The following is a 20,374-nucleotide window of genomic DNA, read 5'->3' on the forward strand; positions in this document are numbered from 1 at the left end:
GTCTGCCGTCAGAAGACTGTTTCTACAAGATGGGTCTATTAACAATGTTTTTAACTGCTTCATAATGAGGCACATTATACAATAATACAGTCGAGGGCCGTCACCATGAGTAGGTGACAAGTCGGTAGTGAGAGCGGGTTGCTCAGACACCTTTAGTATCCAACTGCACTGAATTCCTAAAAAAGATCTGTTTTAATGATGCAATTTCATGGGATAGGAATGTGAACTGGATGTCCTGGAGTTTGTGCAATAACTCCTAGTGATGACCAATAATGAGACTATACAACTACACAAGAAAGACGGACACACTACCACCTTCTGCTGCACGTTACGCTGATGCAGGGTCAGGGACACCACCTGTACATGTGAGGGAATTTGAGTCTGAAAGAAAGAGCACTCATCTCAATTAAATCCCTTATGTCTTGTATATAACATATATAATACTGCCTTAACGTTTCAAGTGATAATTTTCTGGAATCTCTCAGTAGAAATGTAGTTAAAGATCCAACCTGCAGCTTGCTCTAATGTCAAATTATATTAGCCTCCAAATGATTTCATAGGCTAGGCCCCGAAAAAAGACCCCATGTATAAGGTGACTCTCCTCCAGCCACAGTTGGAAGTGTTGTGCAGCAGCAGACAGCCAGTCTCCTGCTTTATCAGATCGTTTTACTTCGCCTTGAATTGATCTACAAGCGCATCACAGCAGCATTTTTCAGGTGTGTCTCTGGGTCTGTTTGGTTGTCTGGCATCAGTAAGTAACAGCCGATTCTCCAGTGAATCTTCAGGATGGGGCCAAACGTAGCCAGTGGCAGATTTGTGCCCCCAGGAGCAAAGCCTCTATATCTGGCCCATATCTGTGTGCTATGTGTAGTTGTTTGCTGGACAGGTCTACATCCCTGCAGGGTGTGGGGAGCCGTTTACAGATATCAGGGTGGCTAAGTGGATTTTCTCTAACAGTCTGCTGTTTGAATAAACCCAGAGCATCTCGCTCCTCATCAAAGAATCTCGACAGCGCGGCAGCGAGGTGGAGGTTGCAAAGTTTGTTTTGCCCGGCAGCGTTTTCAAGCTCATGTTATTAATCAAGCACATCAAATTGAAACATGACAAAGAAGGTTATCTTTACTAATTGAGTCGGGCACAACAATGTAAACAACATTCAACACACACACAGACACGCACAGGACGTCTTACCTATGGTGTCGCCCTGTTCGTGGACCATAGTGGCCAGGTCCTTCATGATTTGACTGACGTCCAGCATGTCTTTCTATGGAGAAAACACACAGCATATGAATGTTATCCCTCTCTGTATCTCTGACATCAGACGTCGGCAGTGACATTAGAGAAGTCAAATCTTGACTTTTCAATTGAGATGATAGTTTTGCCATCAAGGCTTAGAAATCAATAACTATTTTTTGACTTGGCAAAGTGTTATGTCATGTGTCTAAATATTGAACACAGTTTTACCCCGGGTGTTTCCTTTGATGAATTCATTATCTACGAAAAAGAGTACTTCACCGATCCAGCATTGCTCTCCTTTAACATTGGTGGAATCAAATTGGACAATTACAAAGTAAAACATGAAAGGCGGTGCCGCGGAGCCAGAGATATTGTTATTTTCTTTATTCCGTGTATTATTACAATGTAACTTGAATGTTGACAGTGGCAATTGGGTGCAAATAGAGACAAATATTCACCCAAGGTAGCATGAACTAAGACCAAGATGCATTATGCTGAGTTGAAAATGTATCCACTTGAGCAAAACATGTACATTATCCCGATGATGATGATGAATCTGTGCATCTAGTGTAATGGAGTGTAACTTAGAGACATACTAAAAAGACTGACAGAAGAGGAAAATAACTGGGGTTCCTTCAGTTTTGAGGTCAGTTAAAGCAAGTACAAGTACTTTCTGAAAAGTTTCCCAATTAACCAATTGGCAGCAGGAATAGGAACAGCCTGAGACGTCTCTCTGATCTCTAAAAAAGCAGACTGTCATTTCCTCAAAACCTTACAGTGAAGTTATCTTTCCTGTTCTCAGTTGTCCTTGCAAGATTATATTCATTGAGCACTGAAAGTTGGTGTGAACACACCAATCACACTGGCTTCCCGTTTACTTCTGGAAAGAGATTAGAACTGGTCCATTTTTCTGAGAAAAGAAGACACTCAGTTTCCACTTTTCTCCTTTTTGAAGAGAGCGTTTCCCCTCGAAGGTTCCCGTCTGAACAGAAGCCTGCGCAGCACAGTGTTGTGTCCAGTGTAGATTTATTATTGAATGACTTCAATTTTTAGTCTTGGAACGATGTTGTGGTCATTTAGTGGTCATGAAATCTCTTTGAATCAGTGCGTACCTTGCTAGCGAGCTAACAGCTAACAGCTGATGAAGACACAGACTGCAACAACAGTCCAGCACTATCGAGTTGACTTGATGACTTCTTTGTAGTGCTGATGGTATATTTAGTGGTATATATTAGTGCTGACTAATGGATTTCCCTGAGTAACATCAGATTAACCTACAGGGCTTGTTGATGAATATCTGATGTCTTGTGCAACTTGAAGACCTCAGATGTGCATCTACACATGCACGGATTCGTAAAGTAAATTCTGAATGAAATCCCCTCCTGTCCCGGTCTAATTGACAAATTTGGATTTGTGTTTAATCCTAAATATTGTGTGCTTGGCTTGACTGGTTTTTGTTTAATTATTTCTCTGTCGGCGCTTGGAGCGAACCGGTGCAGCTATGGCTGACCGCGGCTAATTCTCCGCAGTCCCGCAGCTTTGAATATGCTCTCACTGTTTGAGCTCAAAGCAATATAAAAGCTTATAAAACCTCTGTCTATCTCCAGCTCACAGGTCCCCCCTCCTCCGTCTCCTCTATTATGGCTCCGTGCAATCACAGCTGCGTTTGTGTAGCCTAACCCACTGGGCCATCCATCACAGGTGGCAGAGATTGCTGTGGAAACTGGCAGCCGTCCTGCCACTTGGCAAAAAGCATTTGAGTCGAGCCAAAATGGCCCCTGGCAAACCTTACGACGCTAAAGACTTTATTTTTTATTTTTATATGTTTATTTTTGGGCAACCCTGTCCATCATGCTGTAATAGAATAACACATTTATTTTACCTGGCAAAGCACTGGGCAATCAGGGCTTGTTTTATCATGATGACATGAGCAGTGTGTAACCAATTTAGCAAATAGTGTGTGGAAGTGAATGGGCAGCAGGAGAGGCACACACACAGGGAGAAGGCAGCAGTGTGATGGGCTGGGACCCCCGCCTGAGGGCTGAGTGGGTGGCCAGGCTTCGGGCCAACGCTGTGCCCTTTTGCATATTTCATGGGCTTTAAATTCTAGCAGCCGCTGGTTACCGGCACTGGGCTGGGAACCAGGACCGAAGATTGTTCCATTATATTCCCCAACACCAGTTTTACTACAGGGTATCTGCTTATCACCCAGGGCAAGTATGTGAGCACTGCTCGGAGATAGTTTCTGTGTGGACCGGATCAGGTGCAGGGACGGTCGTATTAGTCGAGAGTTGCTTTGACACCTTTACTTTGGTTCACTTGGTTCGTACGAAAGAAATCAAAGAGTACGGCGGCGTGTCAGTTCGGTCCTCACACACCTACAGGATGTTGTGCCGAAGCGAGACTTGATTCTGTAGTTCACTTTGAAAAAGTGGCAAAGTAAAAAGTCCTCAAGCCAGACAGTGTGCGTACTGAACACGTAGATTATCGAGTGTGCTATGATGGATACAATCTTCCCTCAATACACAAAGCAGCTACTCAAAGCTGAAAACAACAACATAGATTTTGATGACAAAAAAATATGTTTTTCTCTCAGTCTGTAAAGCTTTTTTTTCATATTCCAAAGCTGCAGTTTGATAGCGGTCTGCCACTCGTTTTGTATCTCTTCCTGTAATTATAGCAGTAAAAGCTACAGGTAGTAACTTTGAGAAAAATAACTTTCACAACATCCGACAAATAATCGGCGAAAAAATAGCATTGGCAAAGTTTTTACCGGTCATTTTTGCAACCAGAGGAGTCGCCCCCTGATGGCCATTAGAAAGAATGCGAGGTAGATACAAGTAAGGTTCCTTCATCTTAGCTTCACTGTGTAAATCTAACGTGAACACAGACACAATCTATTCAGTCCAACAGTTAGTCTGGTTTTACTTCAGTTTGTAACATTCTCACATCATAGGACAATCCACGACAGCAGGAAAGCCATGTTGGAATATTACATCAACCAATCGTCCCATTGTTCCAAATTCTGAAAGATGGGACTGCAACAAACCTTCCATCACATTGCGTTGAGCAAGTCAAGGAAACATTTTCAAGAAAAGGACATCATTTGTGACCAAACCACCTCAGCACTCTACAGCTGACCCTGACCTCCACCTCCCTGTGAGGGGCGCAGACAAAAATACTAAATAACTTCATGTCCAGGGAACAATAATGTTTTATGGAACATTTCTTGCATTCGACAAATCGATGCAAGTCTAACTCTACCTCGGTGCTGGCGCTTATCTCTGCCGGTCTGCTGTCAATCCCGGCGCTGTTGTTATTGTGTGTGACTGATGAAAAGAATATGCTTGAAAAAAAAACAAAAAAAAAAACAACCCAAAAGGCTCCAAGGGTCTGTAAATTTCCATGAGACTAAAATGTCAGACTGTGATTCAGACATCTGTTCCATCTGACACCAGGGCCACTGCAGAGACAGCAAAACACAATTAAAGTTGACGCCAAGATAGCGAGAGAAAAAAATACAAAAAAATAAATATCACAAAAAGCGGCCTGCCGGCAGCGCCTGATTGGCACCTCGGTCAGCAGCGCCGCATGCCTCGTTTTTCTCCAGTCATAAGGATCTGTCTGATACGAGCTGTACGAAGACTGCAGCTCCATCCAAAGCTTTGCAACCTGCAGATTGTCTGATAGAGGATGTGCAACAAAAAAAAGGCACTCCTCTTCCCTGGTAATTTCAAGCCCATGGTACATAGATTATCCTATTCATCCACTTAAAATCACACCATGAGCATCTGCTGTGTGATTCCTTTATTCGGCTTGTGTCTCGGACGCCACAGCTTTTCAATCAAAAGACAAATTTGCTGCGCACAGTTTGCTTCCTTACGAGGTATCGGCACAATGAATCGCGATCTGATGCATGACAGCGAGCGGCAGGGGATGGATGGACAGAGTGCAGTGCGTGACTCTCGTCGCAAAGGTTTCATGCAGAGATCGCGGGTCGTAGCGGCCGGCAGCACGCGCGCTAATGCGTCCTTCAGTCGAGGCTCAGACGGGCCGAGCGTGGAGGTCTGCTCTTGTGCCTGCAGAGGGAAGTGTGGTACAGCAGAGCCTCGCATCAACCTCTCTGAGGTGAACCGGCTCGGGTCGCGAGAGCTGATTTAAGTATGCATGTCAGGCCCACGAGGAGGGGGCCGGCTCGGATAGACGCAACCCCCGGAGAGGCGTCGGGGAGATTTAAGGCGTCTTCACACCTTGTATTTGCTCCGAGAAGTTACTTGGAACTCTGAAGTGCCCCCCCCCCCTCTCTCTCTCTCTCTTTCTCTCCTTCTCTCTCTCAGTTTGCTTCTTTCGGCCAAATGAGAGCGCCGCAATCAGAGCGAGACCTCGCCGAGAGTAAAGTCGCTCAGAACATTCCCCCAAAACCAAATTGACACCTCCTCTGGACGCCGAACGTGATCAAACTGTGATCAAAATACAAAAAAAAGCCCTTGTCAGCGCACGCTGTCTGTTCGTGGGACTGCGCCCGTTCACAGGAAGTGAGAGTGATGGACGCTGTGTGACAAATCAACAGCGGGGTCACCCGACCGTCTCCTGCCTGTGACCCTGTTTCAGAGTCCTGGAAACTGAAATGAACCCAGCAGTTAGACTTGTTTTGCTTTGAGTGTAAATTAAAGCAGTTTGCCTCAATGTGTTGTGCTTTGCACGTCGTGGAAATTATAACTAACATTTAGCCCAAATGAAATAAACGTAATTATGTTTTAATATGTCACTATCAGCGTCACTATTTTGAACCCTGTGAATGAATTCCAACTCCATGGATGAGAAACTCCAAATGTATTGTGTGTGTACCAAACAGGAACTTTCTTCAGATACATTATTGTAATATCTGATAACTATTGAATGAATCCTCGCTTTAGGAGCGTGTCCGCTGCTCTGCAGACTGGAGTCCGATACTAAGCCCTCATGCCGCTGCCTCGTGCGTCAATATCAGTGTCCTTCTCTTTTGTTGCCTCATACCAGAACACTTTCCATCTTCAGTCGGCATGTTAAGTCGACACCGACTACGTTTACATTGCTTTTTTGTTGTTGTCCGTATTCCAAAAAATCCAATATTCCTAATAAGCTAAGAAGGTTATTGAAAAAGAAGGTAACAGGTGGTAATAATTACATGCTATTTAGCATTAGTGAGGCATGAGTAAACACGTAATGTATCATTTAAAAAGCACTGTTACAACATTAACATTAGTAACTCATTAGTATGCAATTCATAAACACAGTTAAGAATGTTTTATTGTTAACCCCAATAAATTATAGCTTTGACTAATTACCAAGGATTTTAGCCAAAAAACTGTGACGTTCGGTTCAAAATGGAAAAGTTATAACCTTTATGCCTAAATATGCTTGGATTGATATGACCCTACTGTAAATGTATTATTATTATTATTATTAATATGTACTCATCCTATTACTCATCTGTCATCTCTATTAAAAAGAAATTGTCATCGTTACAACGAGATGTAACTCGCTACCCTTATGCTGCGTTCGCCTGAGTTTACTCGCTCGATTTTCGGTGGTTAATACGCTTCATTCGCTTTTTTGGAAAGGGGGCGTGGCCTATTTCCACCATCCACCATTGAAATACTCACTAGTTCTGCTTTACACCTGTTGTGCAAGTCCCACAGTCGGAACATCTAACTCCATCGTGTCTGGGTTCATCATATTATCCGTAGACCCACAATGACGGCCGCTACGGTGGCTACCGCTACTTCAGGCGGACCGGCAGAAGTTTGATTCAACAATGACAGGATGGCGGTGACGACGGGCGGAGATCCTCAACGCTGATTGGCTTTCACAGCACGCCATTCACCCCGCGCCTGTGCATTGACTTTACATGTAGTGATAATTCACAACGCCTTCATTTATGATTACCACGGTACTTGTTTCCTCAAAATGACCTTCCCTGTTTCTAGCAGCTAATAGCGCGACCATAATCTCTAGGAAATCCTTTCAGCTGTCAGGTAGAACAGTATCGCTGTGGAAATGTTTGACCTTGTCATACACACCGGTGCTGTGCCAGCAGATGAGAACAGTGGAACGTGAGCTGTGTCGTAGAGGAACAGTTGTTGTGTATCTCAGGTGTAGACTGGTTTAGGGAGCACATCCATTGACTCTGTCATGTCGGTTGTGATTTGCCTGCGCTCTGTGACGTATACCCACTCTCCCGAGGCACATTAGTCATCATTCGCTGTCAACGCTTGTCATTTCAAGTCCCTTCTGTTCCCGCCGCATACCGGCAAATCCACAGCCCACAAGGGGGAAACAACTTCTTTACTATGTGCCGAGCAGCTCGGTGCAACGCTGTGCTCCCAATCAATCCTGAATATACATCAGTCTGCAGCCTCACCCCAACTCAAGTTGAACAAAGCAAGATTTTTATGTAAAAATCCAGACATCTTATCAGCTTAAATCACACAGTGGGGGCTGCGACAGAGACAGGAGTCCCAGACATTAGATGCTGTCGACACATGAGAGCACACTATACTTTTAGTCAGATTGCTACTGACAAGAAATCCTCTCGACACACAGCCGTCGAGTCAAAACAAAAGAGCGCCTGTCTCCTCCACGACGGCGAGTGAGCTCTGCATCCTGAGAGAGATGGACCTCTTCATCACCTCCGACACCACGAGACAGGAAGAACCCCCGTGGGTCCGATGGCGCTCGTGACGTGCGATCTGTTTGATGGAATCCCACCAACGCCGCACACTTAAAGGTTCTGTACAACAACATTGTTTTACCGCACACACCTCCTCGCTATGTGAAGAAACAGTGGAGTCACGGCAGCAAGCTTCTCTTTGCTTTGTGAACGGAGCCGGACGACTGCGTGTGCATGAAGGTTCCAGTGTGTGTGTGTGTGTGTGCATGAAGGTTCCAGTGTGTGTGTGTGCATGAAGGTTCCAGTGTGTGTGTGTGTGTGTGTGTGTGCATGAAGGTTCCAGTGTGTGTTTGTGTGTGTGTGTGTGTGCATGAAGGTTCCAGTGTGTGTGTGTGTGTGTGTGTGTGTGTGCATGAAGGTTCCAGTGTGTGTGTGTGTGTGCATGAAGGTTCCAGTGTGTGTGTGTGTGTGTGCATGAAGGTTCCAGTGTGTGTGTGTGTGTGTGTGTGTGTGCATGAAGGTTCCAGTGTGTGTGTGTGTGTGTGTGTGTGTGTGTGTGTGTGCATGAAGGTTCCAGTGTGTGTGTGTGTGTGTGTGTGTGTGTGTGTGTGTGTGTGTGTGCGCATGAAGGTTCCAGTGTGTGTGTGTGTGTGTGTGTGTGTGTGTGTGTGTGTGTGTGTGTGTGTGTGTGTGCATGAAGGTTCCAGTGTGTGTGTGTGTGTGCATGAGGATTCCAGTGTGTGTTTGTGTGTGTGTGTGTGCATGAAGGTTCCAGTGTGTGTTTGTGTGTGTGTGTGTGTGCATGAAGGTTCCAGTGTGTGTTTGTGTGTGTGTGTGTGAGTGTGTGTGCATGAAGGTTCCAGTGTGTGTGTGTGTGTGTGCATGAAGGTTCCAGTGTGTGTGTGTGTGTGTGTGCATGAAGGTTCCAGTGTGTGTGTGTGTGTGTGTGTGTGTGCATGAAGGTTCCAGTGTGTGTGTGTGTGTGTGTGTGTGTGTGTGCATGAAGGTTCCAGTGTGTGTGTGTGTGTGTGTGTGTGTGTGTGCGCATGAAGGTTCCAGTGTGTGTGTGTGTGTGTGTGTGTGTGTGTGTGTGTGTGTGTGTGTGTGTGTGTGTGTGCATGAAGGTTCCAGTGTGTGTGTGTGTGTGCATGAGGATTCCAGTGTGTGTTTGTGTGTGTGTGTGTGCATGAAGGTTCCAGTGTGTGTTTGTGTGTGTGTGTGTGTGCATGAAGGTTCCAGTGTGTGTTTGTGTGTGTGTGTGTGAGTGTGTGTGCATGAAGGTTCCAGTGTGTGTGTGTGTGTGTGTGTGTGTGTGTGTGTGTGTGTGTGTGTGTGCATGAGGATTCCAGCGTGTGTTTGTGTGTGTGTGTGTGCATGAAGGTTCCAGTGTGTGTGTGTGTGTGTGTGTGCATGAAGGTTCCAGTGTGTGTGTGTGTGTGTGTGTGTGTGTGTGCATGAAGGTTCCAGTGTGTGTGTGTGTGTGTGTGTGTGTGTGTGTGTGAGTGTGTGTGCATGAAGGTTCCAGTGTGTGTGTGTGTGTGTGTGTGTGTGTGTGTGTGTGTGTGCATGAAGGTTCCAGTGTGTGTGTGTGTTTGTGTGCATGTGGGTTTTAGTGTGCGTGCATGAAGGTTCCAGTGTGTGTGTGTGTGTGTGTGTGCGTGTTCCAGTGTGTGTGTGTTTGTGTGCATGTGGGTTTTAGTGCGCGTGCATGAAGGTTCCAGTGTGTGTGTGTGTGTGTGTGTGTTCTAGTGTGTGTGTGTCATCACTGTGTGAATGATTCCTTTGTAAAGCGTCTTTGAGTATTCAGAAAAGTTCTGGATACATAAATTCAAGTATTATTCTCAGTCATCCATCAGGCCGGTTCTGACCAAAGTCACGAGGCAACAGGCGCCCATGTGTTCCAACAACAAAGACACACTGTCTCATGACTTATCACGAGACAGACAAAGTTGGTGTGTAGATATTTATATATATATATATGTGGAGGTAGTTCAATGAAAAGTCCCTGGCCTTCTAATACTCCCATTTAATGAATGGAACTAATGTATGATTATGAATTCAACAGGAGAGTCTGATTCAGAGTAAATATGTTTTTCTTCCAGCAGTTACCTTCCACCACTGGTTTTTGTATTGGAGCTAACATTCCAATACATTTGTTCACTATTTGTGATTTATAGATATGTTTCAAACACATTTCGATGAGTGCTTATGTGTCTGTTAATGTTTGGCTTCATGTCACATTTTGTACTACGTCTCATCCTCGTGATGAGTCGCTAACATCCACGAAGAACCAATTTAGCCCAGCAGCTGGAGGCCAGACCCATCAGCCAGCAGCGGGGGGCGTGTGGATGATGACTGTTTGTTTGTTGCTGGATGTTCAGAGAAAAAATATGACTTCATATTTAATTAAAATGAGATACAAATATATGTAAATGCACTCTTTTCCCTTCAATTCTATTCAAAATCAGATTTATTGCACAAAGTTAAAAGGAATTGAGCAAATTGGTCTTTTTGTTCTCGCATAAAAATAATGGAAGACCAATGACAGCCCAGGGTTCATGTTGATGTCTGTGCATATGAATGATAACAAACCATTGTAACCAACGCAAAGATTATAAGAAACATACTCATATGAAGATATGGATGATCAAAGTGCTTTTGGAAAAGTAGGTTTATCTGCTGTTCTCTCTCATGCTCAGTCATGCCTCCTCCCCGCACAGCCCGTCCGCACTCTCCTTGATAAGTATGCTTAATGCTGATATGAAATTCTCCCCACATCTCCCACCCGAGCCCAAAGGCATCGGGCAACAGGACACAGTGTCACTGCCACAGCAGGGGGAAAAAAACTGTTAAGCAGATTTACTTGCACGCTTACTGGTGAGAAAAGGGGGAGGGAGGGGAAGAAAACGATGACATTTCTCCCCCACCGACTACGTGGGAGACATCTCTATTTTTTTGTGTGCCCTTCGCTGAATAAACGGTTTATATATGTAAAATCATGTTTCCTCACCGGCTGCGGCCCAAGGACCTAACGCCTCTGAATGCGATAAGGCGCCGCCGGCAGCGAGGCCTGAAGGGCAGCGAGGGGACCGAGCTGGAAATATTAGAGACGGTCTGCTCGGGCTCAACCTGCTTCCTCCTCTGTGATTTAGAAATGACAAGGACCGAGGCGACGGATGACATTTACTCCTTTAACTATTAGCAAATAGCTTTGTGCACTTCTTGCCACACACGTGGTCCGCCTCAGGCTGAGTGAGTCTGTCCGTCTGTCCCTCCCAACAACTAGAGTTTGTCCATGTGCCGATCAGCAGGATGACATCATGTGTCCGTGCCTCCTAAAACTGTTCAGATTTCATGATAGGGCAAAGGTTAAGACACACGACACACTTCAAACACACACTCTTTGTATCATTCTGTAGCTTCCCAGTGGTGTTTCTTTTCTCTTAACCCGTTGAAAACCTTGGAACCAATGTTGGCTCCAGACCTCCTTTTCCCTGCGTTTGAGTGTTTTTCCCTGTGTTTGAGTCGTCGTAGGAACCCCATATTAATTCCAATACTTTTGTTTTTTGTATGTATTTGTTCAGCAAAGTCTCGGGGAAAAAATGTAAATCTGCATAGAAAAAAAATCACGTTAAAAAGATCGTGACTATCCAGCATGATATGAGCCAGATTTCCCAAAAAAGCCTCCTGGAGCGGTTAACAAGACACCTTTCGGGAAAGATTAGGACCTAAAGAATCTGAATCTGCAACAAAAATCACAATAAAACAAAGTCTTGTCCTGTTAGGAAGGAGTTTCAGTCAAAAAACTGTGTCGTTTGGTTCAAAAATGAAAAAAAAAAAGTTTTTTATGCCAAAAGATTGTCTGAATGGGGCATGCTGGGACTTAAAATGGGAGCGGGAGGATTTCTGCGCAGTTTCCAAAAGGTTAAAATCTAAACATTCACATTTTGCTTTTATAAAAATGTTTTTTTTCGGAGCCTAAACCACATTGTCCCTCCTGACTGATCTCGGTTGCTTCATGAAGACGTTGCTACATATCTAAACATATATTATCCTTATCCATCAGTGTATTACAGAGAAGACAGAAGCTAAGCTATCTACAGCTGTTGGTACTTTGGATCCAAAAGTCAGGCACTAACACATCCAAACTAATCGATCTAATCGGTAGACGGGCAGTTTCGATTTTCCGCAGGCAGAAGTCACCGATTTTGTCCCGTGGCTTTAAAGAGAGGAACATAAGTACTGCAGTTCCCCGTCGGAAAGAGCTGTCTGATGGGGAGGTAAAGCTGTGAAAATATATCATATAAAGCGTGTACTTAAACTGATATTGATTACTTTTCAGGTGGCTAAAATTGCTTTTCTGCGTCTCCCGTAGCCACTTTAACGCCACCAGACCTGTCAGACCAGGCCTTTGTACCGCTCGCTTCAAAAGCACCAGAAGAAGAGAAGAAGTCACTTTCTTTCATTCTGTAATTCACTTTATTATATTTGAATTGATTTTTTAATTAAATCCCAGTCCTATAAAACTTTTTTTTTTTTCGCCGTTGCACGTGAAATAAAAGGTAATAATGCTCTTGAATTAAAACCTCTAAGTGAGTTATCTCTCATTAAACACAAATACCTTTACCTCTACTTCAATTAAATTTCGGCTACATGTCAGAGCTTGTTAGCAGGATATTTTAAAACTGTTCGAGATATTAGAAATACTTTCATTTACCTGCTGTACCGATTACATGTCTTGCGCGTGTCTTACTTTTGCCGTGGTGACAGCGTGGAAGATAAAAGGCTCTGTGTGAACCGTCTCACTCATTAGTGGAACTTTGAGTCTGTATTAATACACTCAAGTGGATAATCACATTTGAGTGGAATATCAGCAGTTGCATTTCACAGAAAGCTGATATTCTCATTATCTGGAGGGAGCAGTAAGCAGTACGTGATCTGCCATCACACGCCTCCATGTGTAAAGAGAGAACAAATCAATATGGTTTGGATTGTCAGGGTTAATAACACATGCTTTTGCTAATAAACTACTTTCCCTCCGATCCTTTCTGCTGAGGGAGTAAAAGCTGTTGTGTCCGTCTCCTGGGATGATTTATATGTGGTGTTTCCCTCTTTACCTGTCTTCACTCAAGGGTAAACTCAGAGGATGGATTGTCCTGAGGACGCATTGGTAGGACAGACACGCTTTGCCGTGGGCCTTTTTTCTCTCTTTCTACTCGGCCAGGTGTTGTATTCAGATTCCCCTTGAAAGCCGTCCTCTGTTGTGCTTTTTCTTTTTTTTGAAAAATTCTTTTATGAATTCATTTTTGATGAAATGATCTCCTGCGCCAGAGCATAGAAAGTGCAGCTGGGAGGTGACAGTCTGAGGGGGATTGGGATGTGCAGAAAGTGCTGGAGACTAACATTCAGGATATTTCTTTCCAGAACATATGGGATATTATAACTATACTCAAAGACAATGTGTGGGAAGAAATTCTATTACAAACAGGGTCCTGCACAGCTTTTTCTAAACAGATAAACGGGATGTTAGCCAGTTAGAATGATCTTGTTATTTCTCATACAGGACTAGATTTACTGTGTTAATGGTGGATGACTTTAATAATCCATCCTTAAGTCCTGGTTGTGTTATTGGTTTGATGGCATGATCCTGTGGCAGACAGACAGCACACTTTTATTCAGTATATTCAAAGCGAAAGAACAATTTGAGTCTTTGTATGAAGGTCATCATTAAAAACCATATTATCAACTTCATTGGTCTGATACCGATCATTAACTTTTAGCTGAATATGTTTCGTACTTTGCTCGATATGCTGAAGGACCCCCCAAAGCCTCGGCTGCTCTGATAGCGACACCCTTTAAAGTCTCTATGATCTAATCCAATGTGAACCCATCTATCAGACAACTGATGTCGTGTAAAGAGAAAGAGGAAGTCTGGGTGTGATGAGTCCGGGAGGACTTTCACCCAGGAGAGAGCTGTTTGTGTGAAACCAAGTCAACCCTGACTTATTTGACCTAATGTGACTTTCATACTGTTGCTAAATAAGTAGTTTCATAACCACCCGACTGATTTTGACCCAAACCACAGTCTTCTCCGAAACCTGGCCGAGTTGGCTGAACCTAACCAAGTCAACCTATAAACTAGAGAAACTGTTGTTGGAAGAGACAAACGTTAAACGTGAACACAGACGTATATTTTGAACAACACCACGCACGTCACACTGAACCTGACACGCCGTCGCTGACGCGGCGAGGACTGACTACAGGGAAACCCAGAGCGTCTTAGTCTGAAGCTCAGGGTCACGAACCCAGCCGGAGAGCGAGGTTTATTTAAAGGCCTCGACAAGCTCAACTCAAGTCACCCGTGTGCTCAGAACCCGGACACCTCTTGGAGAGAAAAATACAGCGCTGTTGCGGGAAGACTAAACTCTGTAAACCCCAGAGAGAACGCCACTTATAGTCAGCTCACCGTGACTAACCAGCTGCAGCCAGGAGTTCACACACACACACACACACACACACACACACAGTCTCTGAGGACGGCAAAATTAACCTGTGAACACAAACCTTTTCTCCCCCAGAGAGACGGGCTCTGATAACGATGACAGACACTTGGCTCGCTCGGCCCTCTGGGAGGAGAGCAGCGAGGAAAAGTGTGAGGCGTGTCGGGACCGGTGGCAAACACTGCTGATATAGTGGTATGAAGCGATGGAGGGGGGGGGGGGGGGTGCTCGGTTGACAAGAACGGAGGCAAGGAGGCTGGTGTGGAGGTGAAAAAAGCAAATTGTCAGATAGCATCACTCTTCCCAGAGGAGCGGCGTCGAGCCCCTCGGCACCTGCCTGAGCGCCGACTCTGACATTTATCCGCGCCGCTGCGACTACAGCGCCGGCCGGACGGCCCCATGTGAACACCAAACATCTGACTGGCCCGTCTCGACCGCCGCGCTGAAATGAAGCTGTCACCCGAGCCGCCGCCGCTCTTTCACTCCGTGTCACTCTGCTGGGAGAGATTGATGCTCTTCTTCTTTTTTTCCCTCCTCTCCCGCTCCTGTTGAGCTCCTGCGGTGGGATTAGCCGATGTGAAGCGTTGATGAAGTTCAGACAGCTCCGACGGGGCTCGGGGATACGTCTTTATTATGCTGCAAAGTGCTCCTTAAAGATTATCATTAGCCCTCAAAACCTCTGGATGAGAGACGCTGGACCGCCACGCATACGGGCCCGTCATCTTAAAAGCAGACCGCAGCGCCGGGTGTCTGGCTTCTGTCCGCTTTGCCGATGCGGTTCTGAGACGGGCGGTGCAGTTTTACAATATGCATTCAAGAGTTTCATCAGTAGATTGTGCACAAGCGGAGAGACATGATGAATACACCCGACATCTGAAAAGCTGTCAAGACCAAAACCACTCAAGGAAGGGAATGGATTCCCACACACACACACACACACACACACACACACACACACACACACACACACACACACAATGCTATAGAGACACACTGCTTTGTTAAAGTACAACTTTATTATATCACGGCTACGCAATAACCAGCCAACACGTGTCAACAGCACCGGGGTCTTCGCTGAAGCAAAAAAACGGACACTTAAATCAGCCATCTGCCTCCCTCTTTACCAGGGAAGATTTTAATCTGAAAATCATGTTGGGGCCACACAATATTCATAAAAGAAAATGTGATAATCCAAATATACCATAGGATAGTTGAACTGTTATGTAAAGTGACTTTGAGGACAGAAGCGGCGCTCCGTCTGTGTTTTCATGAAGCCACTAAAGAGCTGCAGACACAGCGAGTCCTCTCGTAGGAGACCGCTCACTTCCTTTTCTTTGGGTTTTATTCTCAGCAGCAAAAAAACGCGAACAAAGTACACGAAAGAATAAACGCTCAAAACGATCGTACGGTCACACGGTAAACAAACTATCTGCCCTCGTGTCTCATGCGGCTCTTTCCTCACACCTGCTGCCATCATGACGTCATCATATCACCTGGCTCGAGCGTCCGTCGTTAACAAAAACATCTTTCAATATAATTTAAATATAGTTCAAACATCGTGAGCATGATTCTAAATATTGAATTATAAACACTTCTGAAATTTCAATGTATCAAAGTGGCTCTTACACGTACTTAGAAAAGCACTATATAAATAAAATGCATCATTATTATTATAGATATCATATTGAACCGTACTCTCACCACCACAAACGCTGCAGCGAAACGCCGTCAACAATCACACAATCAAGATCTGACCACATATTGAACCGCCTCTTCACCAGCACGTTGGATTCATCATCTGTTGGTCTTGAGCGGCCTCATCCTCGTGAACAACAGCTGGTTTTGGATCCTGGCTGAAGGATTGGTGCCGTTTTGAAACAGCGTTGAGCATCGTAATGGTTCTCTAGTCTTGAGTCTTCCTTTCAAAATAGTTTCCAATATGCATCTAAAAGTGCCAGGGTTTAACGAGCCGGCGGCCTTGTCAAGTCCACGCAGTGATGCACAACCCACAAAGTTTTATTGAGATGATAATTCTGCCAAGAATACGCCTGTTTTCTTCTCATGTTTTAAGCAGGTCTTTGATCCAAAGGGTTGTTGAGGCTGCAGAAAGTTGCCGTTTCTGTTAAATGTTCAAGTCACTGCATCCGTTTTCTCTATCAAACCATAACCATGATGCCAGACTAATGCGATGACACTGCTGTGTGATGGAGGTGAGGGAGGGAAGAGGGAAAATCCAACATAAGTGAAAGAGCAATATCGTACCGGTGAGAGACCAAAGGTACGATACCAACACCCAGCACGTTTACTTTAGCGTGTAATGCCCACGGCTTTAAAGCAGCTAACACATTTGTTTTTCTAGTGGCAATGTCTGAACTGACATTCGGGGGAAAAAAAGGAGTGAAAAGGGTCGATGGTATTGATGAACCCACAGAGAAAGCTCAGCTGAAGCCGAAGCTCTCCTCCGCTTTAGTTCCAGTTCATTGTTTAGCCGTCCAGCCCACAACCTTTCTGATTTGATTCACTCTCACAGTACAGTGCTGTTTGAGCTTCTTCCAAGAAGAAGCTCAAACAGCGCTGTACTCTCCGTTAGAGACGAGCTGCTGAACACAGTGGAGCACGTCGCCGCTGAAGAGACCAAAACCAGAGCTAAAAGAGATCGATAATGTTGCTCTGCAACTGCTGGTTGCGTCTGTGAGCAACTGGTTGCTCTGACATGAAGAAAACAAGGATGAAATTGTGCAATTGAATGAGACAAATCAAAAAAAAAGGAAGTTAATGTGGGAAATTCTGGTTCTGTGTCGATGTTTCTCAGAGGTTTAGCAACGTAACTGATATCATGGTGCCTTATGGGTATAATGAGCATGATGGTCCGGTAAAACAAACACAGGACTAAAGATCAACGCTGACGCCATGTTTCTACATTTATTCTAACATTATGGTATAAAGACTTTTTTACAACCTTGTCCAGGTCACTTTGTTGCCTAAACCAAACCAGCTGCTTCACAGCGGTAACTATGTGACATTGTGCTTTTCTAAATATTATTATTGTTATATGTGAGTGTGAACGGTTGTCTGTCTCTGATCGTCAGCTCTGTGATTGACAGGCAACCTGCCCAGGATGTTGCCCCGCCTCTCGCCCAGTCAGCTGGGATCCGCTCCACAATCCTTCGAAGGATAAGTTTTCATAGACAGTTTTCATCTCTGACCTCATATATATTTACACATGATGTTCCAGTATTTAACAGAATGAAGTGTCTTCAGAAGTTAAGTGTGGAGGCATTATGATTCCACACACACTCTGCCCAGGTAAAAGGAACAAACAAGTTATAAGCACCTTCGTAATTGGGTAGCATTCAATATCCTGCAGCAGCGTTGGTACTGTGACAAAATATTAATAAGCTTTTGGAGGTGGGAGAAGAAGAAGGAGCCGGACTGAGTTTCCAGTTTCTCACTTGGCACGTGGTTCCCTCCTAGGAGGCAATATTGGAAGAAAACAAAAACCTAGTTTCTTTTTCTTTTTTTGGAGTGTGAGTTTTGAATTCAGGTGTTTTCATTCTTGGATGCCTGACCTGTTTTAAAGGTAAATAGCCGGGGCTTTTTATTTGTAGTGTATAGGACCGGAGGCCATGCACAAGAGAACACAGGCTCTCATTTCTCATCTGACACAAGGGCCGAGCAGCTTTGGGCCCCCCGGAGAATGGCGGTAAACAGGCTTATAATCACAAGGTTGTTGGTTTGGATTTTCTTGGCTGGCTGGGAATAAATGAGCGGGGAAGGTGAACTGTGAGTTTCATTCTGTCGGCTTCTGGGACATGTGTGAAATATATACATATATACATATATATATACATATATATATATATATATATATATATATATATATATATATATATATATATATATATGAAGCGGTTCAAAATTCTAAAATAAACAGAAAGAAAACATTGTTGGATATGAACCATGACTGAGCTCAGCGGTGGAGCGGGGTCGTCCTGATCCCTGGCGCCGTTGGCCAATGTCGATGTGTCCTTGGGCAAGACAAAATGCTGCCGTATGTTGTGTCTGTGGTGTGTGAGTGTTAGCTAGTCCTGATGGGCAGGTGGCACCTTGCATGCCAGCCCCAGTCATCAGTGGGTGAATGGAGGTGAATGGGTGAATGATGACATGCAGTGTGAAAGATAGTCAATTTACCATTTACCAACCAGTATGATAATCCATCTTTTCATACTTTCTGACCTCCCCGTCTCTGGCTCCAACTGCAGACTTGGTACCATCCTGACACAGCTGGTCACTGGAGTTGTTCACAAACATGACTATGACAAGAGATGAAAGTCCATTTGTTGAGGACTATTTTCGGCGGCGAATTGAAACACCTTTGATGCTCCAGGGAGTATTTCAGATGGCAGGACGGTGTATGTGGGATAGAGTTAATATAAACTACAATGTGTGTGTCCATGGTGATGAAGTAACGTGTCACCCAGTGCAACAGTGCGGCAACATATCGATATCGGTGGCAAAGGAGGTTGCAGTCAGTCAGGGAGGCTTTATGGAAGTTGTAACGTTTGACCTGCGTCACAGGATTCCTTTCGTGGTTTCTTATAACTTTGTCTGTGGTGGTGTCCACTGTTCTGGACATACTCGCTGTGACAGAGCGAGACAGCCTTTCTTCCTCTCCAGCATGAACATCTAACGTGGAAGTGTCTCCGCCTCGGGGTCCATTGCCCCTCATCATGATCATTATGAGTCCAGCACAATCAGTACAGACGGTGGCAACCGTTCAGGCCTTTACAGTTTGTTAGGCGTGTGGTGCAAGCACAGAAGATGCCTTGAAGCGAGGCTCCTATTCCCCAGCTGCTCCTGTGAAGCCTCTCATTGGCTACAGACAGGACACCAGAGTTGTTACACTGAGGGGTTTGTGCCTGACAGCCGTGTGATCTCGGTGAATGATGACTTCAGGTGTATACATAGATCAAGCTAGAGAGCTGAAAGGGATGTCAGTGCTCTTACTTCTATCTGCAGCAGGGCCTCCTCTCTCTGGCGGAGCACCTCCACGTCCTCCTCGCTGATCTCGGACAGGAACGCCTGAGCCAGCTCCTCTGTGCCGACGGCCTCTCCAAACAGTGGCCCCTCCTCCATCTGCTCAGTGAACGGGGTCTGAGGACTCTGCGGGACACAAAGACAGATGCAATCAGATTACATACTGTCGCAAGTTTCCCTCTTCGCTGGTTTGAATAGTTTGGATGTTAAATATTTAAAAGGAGAGTACTTTGAATTTCATCGACACACAGACCGGAGACCTGCAGGACGAGCAGGACCAGGCTGGGTGTCAAGTCCCAGGGTCGGGACACGTGTCCTGGGTCAGATGGGATCCAGGACACGTGTTCAGGCCTCTGGTAGCAATGCACTGGATTCTGTTAAAAAGTCATTAACACTAATTGAACACCTTCAGTGGTGGTTTTTAGATGTAAATGTAGCGTCAGCATTTTCTGGTGTTTGTTCTTGTAATGTGTTTTTTGTCTGTTGTGCACTATGAACCGTGTCTGTTGTTGTCTATATGAGTCTGTTGTTATCGTTGGTGATAAAATGAGTTTCCCCACTGGGGATTAATACAGTTTTCTATCCATCTATCTATCTAATGTTGTAACATATACAACTGGCTGAGAGGCAGTTTTCTTTGGCGTTTTTTTGGCGACTCATTTTCTGTCAGTTTTCTTTTCCCTTTAATATAATGTAGTATCATGATGAAGTACATGTATAACTTCATGACTGTAGTACTGCTGCAGGATACCTTGAGCTACTTGGCTTCAGTATTTTCTTTTTTTACTGTATACTATTTGAAGGGAATACTGTGTATTGGACAGCTGTGTACTGGAACGTGGCCGTTTAAGATGTTGCATACAAATCATTGTTGATGCATTTTCATAGATGAAACTAAGCTTCAGCATTTTAAATGAGAGAGAGAGAGAGAGCGAGCAGTACAGGAGAG

At 44.7% G+C, this 20,374-nt stretch overlaps 1 protein-coding gene across 2 annotated transcripts in view; it reads right to left on the reverse strand.

The window, feature by feature from the left end:
• Positions 1–20,374, reverse strand: part of tsnare1 (T-SNARE Domain Containing 1) — a 138,476-nt gene that overhangs the window by 55,374 nt on the left and 62,728 nt on the right. For both annotated transcript variants that reach the window (XM_068570468.1, XM_068570469.1), the window contains 2 exons: positions 19,396–19,551; positions 1,192–1,264 (listed from right to left, as the gene is read on the reverse strand). In XM_068570468.1, coding sequence (XP_068426569.1) covers positions 1,192–1,264; positions 19,396–19,551 — 229 coding nt within the window. The remainder of the gene's footprint in view (positions 1–1,191; positions 1,265–19,395; positions 19,552–20,374) is intronic.

The sequence above is a fragment of the Clinocottus analis genome, unplaced genomic scaffold, assembly GCF_023055335.1.
Source record: "Clinocottus analis isolate CAN_PGR_092001 unplaced genomic scaffold, fCliAna1.0.p SCAF_9, whole genome shotgun sequence".
Classification (NCBI taxonomy): Eukaryota; Metazoa; Chordata; class Actinopteri; order Perciformes; family Cottidae; genus Clinocottus; species Clinocottus analis.